The sequence below is a fragment of the Xenopus tropicalis genome, chromosome 4, assembly GCF_000004195.4.
Source record: "Xenopus tropicalis strain Nigerian chromosome 4, UCB_Xtro_10.0, whole genome shotgun sequence".
Taxonomy (NCBI): domain Eukaryota; kingdom Metazoa; phylum Chordata; class Amphibia; order Anura; family Pipidae; genus Xenopus; species Xenopus tropicalis.
The window spans coordinates 138,224,867-138,234,668 of record NC_030680.2 but is presented as its reverse complement, the minus strand read 5'-3'; the positions used below and the strand labels follow the sequence as shown (position 1 = coordinate 138,234,668).

The following is a 9,802-nucleotide window of genomic DNA, read 5'->3' as shown; positions in this document are numbered from 1 at the left end:
GATCCGCTACCCAACCCACACCCACAATCCATTTACTCACCACTCAACCCAGGGACCCACAAAACTGAAAGTGATGTCACCACGGACCGATACTGCCCTCGATCCAACAGGAAATTCATAACTGTCTGATTGACATCTGGGCGATTACCAGCTAGATATCAGTGAGGGGGGCGTTGTATAAACTGTGGAATCAGCCAGATGGGGACAAGCAGGCAGCTAAAATCTGCCCATGTATGGCCTCCTTAAGGGTGACAGAAACAAGGGGTGGGAGTCAGCACCCGAAATCCCCATCTACCTCTTCCTACTGATTTTAAAGGATAAGTAAACCTTTAAATAAGTGCTTGTAAAATTGATGAGAGTGCTATTTTAAGTACTTTTGCAACCTAAATTATTTTTTCCCAAAATTCCAAGATATTAATACTGTTACTATGAATGAATTTTGTTACAACAGCGCCACCTGCTGGTCAGTTTCCAACCATGACTTCAATGAAGTTGTCAGGAGAAAAAAAAAAAAGAGGGCTGGGCTGATGTTCTTCTGGTTAGGAAAGACAAGAGAAAAGTTATGTGAGGTTTCTAATGTGTTTCCCAAGCAGCAGAACCAGCCCAGCCCTGTTTCTTTCTCCTGACAGCTTCCTCGGCTGAATCTCGCTGGACAGTGCTCCACCAGGAAGCCAATTAGATCAACCGCAACAAAGTGTGTGAAAGTGCTTCATGCTAAACAGAAATTCATACATCATATTAGTTGGTTTTATTCTTGGCTGAACTGGCGAGAGGTTTACACTATGGAGCACATTAAAGGGCACATTTACACATTGATCTACAGTTTGTACACGTGTCGCTGCATGCAAATACCAAGTACAAATGCTCAGAAAGGAAACAGGCCTGGGTACAATCCAGTAGCAAAGGCCTATGGTGTGTAAGGCTCATGCACAATGACACTTTGTAAGGCTGCCAAACTGGTTCCATTTAGATGGTTCCACAAGTCAATTACAGAGGGGACATTTACCCTTTAATAAAAAAACAAGAGACCACATAAAAGACTAGCAGCAGGGTTTATCGGGCTTCTATTCCTCCTTAAACATACAGTATTTGGTGAGCACAGAACATATTAGGGGCATATTTGGATTTATGCAGAATTAGGAGCTGCCATAATGCTTGCCAGAATTCTATAGGAACAACATTATGAGCAGTAGATTCTGCTCAGTTAAACCAAGCCATAGGGCGGCTCCCATTAAATTATAGAAATAATTACTCAGATAGCACAATTTCTTATAAAGCAATGATTTAAAAAAAAAAAAACAAAAACCTACCCTTCAGTTAACTGCTCAGGCGTCTCTGATAGGCCAATACTTGGTCACGCTCACCTTTGCTCCTAACAAAGTATTAAAATCCTATAGCAGTGACTATATAGTTCAGAATTATCTGTGGGGATTCACCCCATACTGCACCTTAAAGGGGTGGTTCACCATTACTTTAACGTTTAATATATTATAGACTGTCCTATTCCTAACAACTTTGCAATTGGTCTCCATTACATATTTTTTATAGTTTCTGTATTATTTGCCTTTCTCTTCTACATCTTTCCTGCTTTAAATGGGAGTCACTGACCCCAGCAGCCAAAAACTACTGCTCTGTAATATTATTGTTACTTTTTGATCCTTATCTTTTTATTCTGCCCCTCTCCTGTTCATATTTCAATCTCATTTAAACCACTGCCTGGTTGCTTAGGTAAGCCAAGGCCATGGCAACCAGATAGCTGCTGAAAATCCAAACTGGAGAGCTACTGAATAAAAAAGCTAAATATCTGAGAAATACCACAAAAAATGAAAAACCATTGCAAACTGTCTCAGAATATCAATATCCACTGTTTGGGGGGTGCAATGGCTCAGTTTGGGAATGATGGCTTATAGCATGAAAGTAAATGGTGATAGTGGTGCAGTAAGCCCCCAAAAATGGTAGGGACCCCAGGAAAACTGTAGCTGTCTAACACCCAAAGCCCAATAAGTAGCTTATATGAGGGGCTCCATGTATCAAGGTTTTCATGTTTACAGTGGTCTCAAGGTGCCTCTGGGGAAAAAAATAAAATGTTGAAAACATTCTAGCCTGGCATGGCAATTAACTGCAGTGGTGCCCAGCCTCTGAGCTACAATTTCACTACCCCTCAACTACTGATGGATTTGCAGTTCAATACAAAATGGAAGCCATCAGGTTGGACAATTCCTGGCACTGGAAAGCACTCTTTCACCATATCTGCTCTTGGGTTTATTAATTCATGTTCCACGTTACGATACTGTATTACAGTTGTGCCGTGCACCTCTGCCCCTTTGCACCTTCCTATCATTGTACCTTGGCTCTAAAAAGTCACTTGGTTTTGTTACTTCTTCTTCTTCTCCTGAGTGTTTGTGAACCAAGCGTCCAACAGCTTCTTGCTGTAGTAGATCTGCCATCCATGAACCTGTACGGCCACCACCATGAGCAAGTACATAACAGAGATGGCGGAGAAGCCGAAGATGAAGCGGTAGGCCTTGCCATGGCGGTACAGCTGCTGTGCCATAGGGAACATCTCTAGGGTGCCATAGATGAGGGGAGCAATGGAGAAGAGTCCCGTGCTAATCATGGAGATCACCAGATAGCTGATGTTGTTCCGGGGGAAAGAGACGAGACCAAAGAGGGACGGGACAAGGCTCAGGAGGTATGGGTACTCCCATTGGTATGGCATGGCTACCAAATCCTTGGAGACCAATTTTAGATGAGACACACACATCTGAGCAGCGATCAGCAGCCAGATAACCAAGTGGGCGTAGATCAGCTTCTTGATTTCATTCTTTAAGGAAGCACTGTGGGTGGGGGAAACACAACAGTAAGTAACAGCACGCATGCAATAATCACACTGATATACAACAATCTATAGCAACGTATAGCGCCCTCTACTGCATGGATCCACTACTACAATACAAAAAGCAGCTTTCTTTCCTTTTCTCTTTCTTGAGAATGAGCAACATCGGGGGTATATTTCTGTTTATTTCCAATCATCAGTTCATAGTTTTGTTTATTCCCTGAACAGGAAGGGTGTGAGCAAATATACACTGATTTCTATAAGTGGCCAAACTTGCTTTTTAGCCATTATATGGAGGCATAAAGTCCTGTAGATACATTGCAACATACTCTTTTATGCAAAAGAATGCAGCCTGTATTTCCAGGTACAACTATATTGTTCACAAATGCAAACCATTGTATCATAAACATAATGCTTGTTTATTTATTGAGAAAAATTACTACTTATTAGTCTGGGATCTAGAATTCTCAGTTTATTTAAAGGGAAAATTAGAGTCAATGGGATGACTCTACACATAATAAACGAATTGTGGCTCATTATTGATTATTATTGATTTTCTGAGGCAATTTGCAATTGGTTTTTTTTGTGTTGTTTTTAATTATTTAGCTTTTTGTTCAGCAGCTCTCATGTTTGGAATTTCGGTCTTGTTTACCTTAGCAACCAGACAGTGGGTTAAATGAAAGACTGCAATATGAAAAGGAGAGGGTCTGAATAGTAAGATAAATAAATGACTATTAGTACATTTGTAAGCGCACAGAGCAACCGTTTATGGCTGTTGGGGTCAGGGACCCCTATTTGAAACCTGTAAAAATCTAGAAGCGAAAGGCAAATAGTTCAAAAGCTAAAAATATATATAATAAAGACCAAGTGCAAAGTTGCTAGGAATAGGAGATTCTATAACATACTTAAAGTTAATGTAAAGGTGAACCACCCCCTTAACAGTGCAGGTATGTGAAAGTGTGCCATGGCTCAAAAAAAGGAGATTAATGAGGACGTCCCATAACCAGTTATTGATGCTCCCCAGGCTGGAAAAGAACCCCTGGGGCTATTGCCTAAGGAACTAGCAGCCTCTCTTGCATTGGCCTAGGTATGTGTCTATGTGTCTACCCTCAGGGGAACAGTGAACAGAAAAGCTGCACGTGGCAGTGTTGCAAGGAGAAAGACACTCTTATTGAAAAGGAACCTTGATCCCATCTACAGTTTCTTAAGCCCATGTGGGGTAATCAAAACACAATAGAATGTGATCACACTTTTTGTGGATATATAGCTCTTACCCACAGTGACGGTGGGTCCGGGTGCTCATGCCCCAGACCATTCAGCACAGGGAGCCATCACGGGAAATCAAATATGAAGATAGGCAGGCACTCCGGATTATTTGTTGCAAATGTAGAAAAATGCAGCCAGTAGAAAAATAATTAAGTTAAAAAAGTATAAATTTTATTTTATCCATATGTAAAAACAAATAGCCTTACGCGTTTCATACCAATAGGGTACTTAGTCATAGGCTTAATTCATTGAACACAATACACCATATTTAAAGACAAGTTGACCAATCAGGTAAACTTTGTAATTAGCCAATCAGACCGATAGGTCTTTTAGCTAGGGAAAGTAGATAAAAAGTCATAAATTCACATAGGGATATATTTTAGGCATTATATACAATCAATTAGTGTATAACCATAAAAAGCTAGATTTAGGTAATTATACATAGCAAGTAACATCATAGTCATAATTTAGTCCATATGGTTGTCGAGTTTTTAGGAAGAAAATCCACTTTGTTTCTTTTCTAATTAACACTGAGGAGATGTCGCCCCCTCTAGGACTAAGGATAGCTCTATCTATCCCTGTAACTTTTAGAAAAGACAGGGATCTATTTGAACATTCGAAAAAATGTTTTGCAACAGTAGTAAAACTATTAACGTTAGTAATGTTCAATATATGTTCCCTTATCCTATCTTTGAGCTTTCTACCTGTCTGACCAACATATTGTTTCATGCACTTAGTGCAAGTAAGAAGGTAAATAACATTTTTGGTGTTACAATTAATAAAATGTTTTATCTGATATTTTTTCATAGTAATAGACGAGGTGAATGAATCTGTTTTTTGTATATAGTTACAAGTAATACATTGTCTATATCCACATTTATAGCACCCTTTTGTAGATAGCCATGTGGTTGTGGGCTTTTTTGTGTGGATTAAACTTGGTGACAGTAAATTACTTAAAGTTTCAGTTTTTCGAGTGATGTATTTATGTCCATTGTTAAGTATTTGTCTTAAAACAGGATCGGTTTTTAGGATGGTTAGATTATTGTTAATAATTTTTTCTATCATTTTCTGTTGGGGACTATAGGTCAAAATACATGTTAAAGGTTCATTATCCTTATTATTTGCATATTTCTTACGTTTAGAAGTTTTTTGATTATGCATATGATATCTGTCAAAAAGATTTGATCTGTCTACAGATGCGAGCTGCATCTGTAGACAGATCAAATCTTTTTGACAGATATCATATGCATAATCAAAAAACTTCTAAACGTAAGAAATATGCAAATAATAAGGATAATGAACCTTTAACATGTATTTTGACCTATAGTCCCCAACAGAAAATGATAGAAAAAATTATTAACAATAATCTAACCATCCTAAAAACCGATCCTGTTTTAAGACAAATACTTAACAATGGACATAAATACATCACTCGAAAAACTGAAACTTTAAGTAATTTACTGTCACCAAGTTTAATCCACACAAAAAAGCCCACAACCACATGGCTATCTACAAAAGGGTGCTATAAATGTGGATATAGACAATGTATTACTTGTAACTATATACAAAAAACAGATTCATTCACCTCGTCTATTACTATGAAAAAATATCAGATAAAACATTTTATTAATTGTAACACCAAAAATGTTATTTACCTTCTTACTTGCACTAAGTGCATGAAACAATATGTTGGTCAGACAGGTAGAAAGCTCAAAGATAGGATAAGGGAACATATATTGAACATTACTAACGTTAATAGTTTTACTACTGTTGCAAAACATTTTTTCGAATGTTCAAATAGATCCCTGTCTTTTCTAAAAGTTACAGGGATAGATAGAGCTATCCTTAGTCCTAGAGGGGGCGACATCTCCTCAGTGTTAATTAGAAAAGAAACAAAGTGGATTTTCTTCCTAAAAACTCGACAACCATATGGACTAAATTATGACTATGATGTTACTTGCTATGTATAATTACCTAAATCTAGCTTTTTATGGTTATACACTAATTGATTGTATATAATGCCTAAAATATATCCCTATGTGAATTTATGACTTTTTATCTACTTTCCCTAGCTAAAAGACCTATCGGTCTGATTGGCTAATTGCAAAGTTTACCTGATTGGTCAACTTGTCTTTAAATATGGTGTATTGTGTTCAATGAATTAAGCCTATGACTAAGTACCCTATTGGTATGAAACGCGTAAGGCTATTTGTTTTTACATATGGATAAAATAAAATTTATACTTTTTTAACTTAATTATTTTTCTACTGGCTGCATTTTTCTACATTTGCAACAAATAATCCGGAGTGCCTGCCTATCTTCATATTTGATTTCCCATGTGGGGTAAGTCAGATGGCCATTGGGAGAATCATCTGTGGACAGATGAGACCAAAACAGACCTTTTAAGCTGGCCATACACGCACGACATTCGGTGCGTGTATGGCAAGTCGGTGAGTCGACCGATATCGCAGGAACCTGCTGATATCGGTCGACTCGCCAATCGGGCGGGTTAAAAGATTTTGATCAGGCGCCATAGAAGGCGCCTGAGCAAAATCTGCTTTTAGGGCTGAATCTATTGTTTCTACCTCCTTATCTGCCTGTTTCAGCACTGAAGGTTAGTGTGGCCACCTTTAGGCTTAAATGAAAAGCATTATGGGTAAAGCAACACATTGCATTCCAGCATAACTACCTGCTTTATTTCTCTTGGAATCTTAAAATAAAAAAGCAACTTGCAAAAGTGCTTAGAACAGCACACTTTCATCAATTTTACAGTCACTTATTTTAAATGTTTACTTATCCTTTATCTAGTTTTAAAGAAGAAGGAAAGGTAAAAACTCAGTTTCCTCTGCCAGAGACACACAGCTCTTTGCTTTCTGCTCTTTCCTGCTCCCCCCTCCCTCAAGAAAGCTAAGAACTCACTCCCCCCCCTTAGGAATGTGGATCTGAGCCAATCAGCAGGAGGCTGACTTATAGTCTTACTAACTGAGCATGTACACTTGGTCTGGGTGTCTGTGCAGGAGTGAGGCATTATGGGAACTTTCTTTACACAGCTCAGCATTTTTTCTTCCTGTTTGGCTTCTGATCATTGCAACAGGAGAAATATGGGGAGACTTAGGGGCACTATTGAGAGAACTGAAGGTATGCCTGCAGCTTGAGATTAACTCTTTATTAGCCTTTCCTTCTCCTTTAAGGGAGCAGGAAAAACAGATCACGTTTAAGGTAATATTTACGCAGAAATATGACATACAAAAGGGCTCGCAAACTTTCAAGCACCACTGTATGTAGTTATCTACAATTCATTTACCAATAAGGTGATAGAGATTGTCAGAACATACAAGTTAAAAGAGAAGATTTGAATGGTAGGGGCTGCACTGCTATCTACTGGCTGTAATCATGTATAAAAAAAAACCCTAAAGGTGGCCATACACGCTCTAAGATCCTGTTATCCCCACCTACGGGTGGGCAATATCGGGCTAATTTGAACGATGGGTATAGGCGTCTGTCAGGTCGGGTATCACTTCAACGAGCCAATGCAGTCCCCAGTCCGACTAAAAAAAAATCAAACCTGCCCAATCGAGATCTGGGTGATTTCAGGCCAGATGTCGGTTGGGCAGGCCTGTCGGTAGTGCCCATACACGGGCCAATAAGCTGCCGAATCGGTGTAATGGGCCGATATTGGCAGCTAGAATCTGCCGTGTATGGCCACCTTAAGATCTCTCTGCATCTTGCAGATTTGCACTTCTTTAATAATTTCCCCAAATAGCCTAGCATTGCAAATAAACATTTCTTTTCCTGGGCACCAACCGTGGCTGGACTACAGCTGAAGTCTGCCAGGGGGGGGGATGATGGGTGTTACAATGAAATAACAGTGGGGGAAGTACAGCTCTAATACAAGACTTTCTTTGTATTTTACTTACCTCATCTGATAGTGGCTGGCTACTCTCTCTCGATGCTGAAAGTCACTTCCATCTGTACCAGTTGCCCGAGGGCCAGCACGGGAGGCCATTATTGATCTTACAACCAGGAAACAATAATTATTAATCTCTAATTAATTATCTGCAAACTAAAGAATAACTTAGTTACAATCTACAACACACTGAAACAAAAGAACAGTGTGTGCACAGACTTATATATCGTCTGAGTTCCCCAGGTGAAAAACTAACAGCTGAGCGCCTAGTTCCCCTTTACTTATCAAATGTTTAAAATAACATTACAGTGGTATTGGTAGGTGCTCCTTTGCTTACAGGAACAGTAAAAAAAATTAAATAAAGCTTTTCACTTTTGTGACTGAAATGCTGTGGGTGGTGTACATATTAAGCCGGTAACCCCCCCCCCCCCCCCCCCCCCCCAAATATAACCCCCTACGGCTAAATCTCAGAGCTGCATCTGGTTAATGATTACCTGGGCAATGGCTCTGTTCTGGTTTATAACTAATCTACAAATGAGGGTTCAAGCACAATACATAATCATACAGATTAGTTTGCTGGTCATACAAAGAACGATATTGGCTTCTAAATGGTGAATATAGATTCGTTCTTGTTGGCCTGGGCACAAAATGAAGCTCATTTGTTGCTGGCCAGGGATGTGCCTGTGGATCTTTTGGACTAACAACAAGGGCTGAAAAAAAAAAAAAAAAAGATATTTGGTGCAGGATTTGCAATCATGACAGGTTCCTATCAATAGCGGGATCATGTCAGTATAATGAAGGTGGCCTTGGGGTGGGGGCATAAGGCTTAGAGTAGTTTATTGACACCTTTAGCGTTTAGCGAGCAGCCCCCACTATCGCCTTACAGCCTGCAGCTGTTGATGGATCAGAGAGTTGTAGTTCAACAACACTTGAAGTTCCCTAGTGTCAGTCCTAACACCCTGCCCAAAGCTCAAAGGGGATGTAATTCCAAATATAAAATGTCACATAATATAAAAAGAAGCCATCACAGCCTGCAGCAGGCACCTATGGGAGGTGGGGGATTTCATATGGTCCTGTACCTGGTTTAAAGGGGGTGAGGTGGCAACCCTTGGAGGCTAATGTACCTGGTAGATGGCTATAGCCCACTCAGGTAACATGCCCCTACAGCTAGCCCCCTGCCCTATGACATGACTGGCTTTCCAAAATAGTGCACTAAATACGCATTCCCCCAGCACACACAGAACAAACAAACTATAAAGACATATTATAACACGCACAATAGCAAGGAGCCCACTTACCACGCTCAATGAACCCGGCGCTTCGGCAACATCCGCCCAGTCAGCGCTCCTTTCCGACTACTTCCGTCCGGCTCCCGGCGCCATCTTGCTCCACTCGGAAGTAGAATCACCATGTATTGATTGATGTTGAGAAGACAGTGAAGTAGCTGTATGGCTGTAAATTAAAACCACATTGTCGCTCTCTGCCTTAAGAATAAAAAAAATCAGTGCAAGGCTTCTTATTTAAGCTACTAAATATAATGGGTGATGTCAAAATATAAAATATCTGCAGAAATTACCAGCTGCTGTTTGATTTTTTGTTTTATAGAAATTAGCTTTCATTATCGCTTTACAATGCAGGGCAGCCGTTTGTTGCCATGGAGCCCTGCATTCTGTGTAATTTAAGCCTTTTTGCTAATGGGGAGGGTGGGCAAGTTTGGGACAGGTTCCTGCATATTGTGCAAACAGCTGGGAATGTGTCTCCCTGGCCTCAGACTGCAGTGCATAGGTCCCCTG

At 39.9% G+C, this 9,802-nt stretch overlaps 1 protein-coding gene across 3 annotated transcripts; it reads right to left on the bottom strand.

Moving 5' to 3' along the window:
* Positions 1–733: 733 nt before the first annotated feature.
* Positions 734–9,437, bottom strand: jagn1 (jagunal homolog 1). 3 transcript variants are annotated; one of them, XM_018092984.2, is made up of 4 exons: positions 9,308–9,437; positions 8,504–8,719; positions 8,020–8,115; positions 734–2,837 (listed from the first exon to the last, which is right to left on the bottom strand). In XM_018092984.2, the coding sequence occupies exons 3-4, from the start codon at positions 8,106–8,108 to the stop codon at positions 2,375–2,377; spliced, it is 552 nt and encodes a 183-aa protein (XP_017948473.1). In that variant the 5' UTR covers positions 8,109–8,115; positions 8,504–8,719; positions 9,308–9,437; the 3' UTR covers positions 734–2,374.
* Between the last annotated feature and the right edge of the window lie 365 nt (positions 9,438–9,802).

What these genes read in the sequence shown, in the direction of transcription:
- jagn1 (XM_018092984.2), bottom strand. Translation starts at nt 8,108, where the DNA reads ATGGCCTCCCGTGCTGGCCCTCGGGCAACTGGTACAGATGGAAGTGAC. An exon ending in GCCAGCCACTATCAGATGAG is followed by an intron (nt 2,838 to 8,019) that starts GTAAGTAAAATA and finishes CCCCACCCACAG; the next exon opens with TGCTTCCTTAAAGAATGAAA.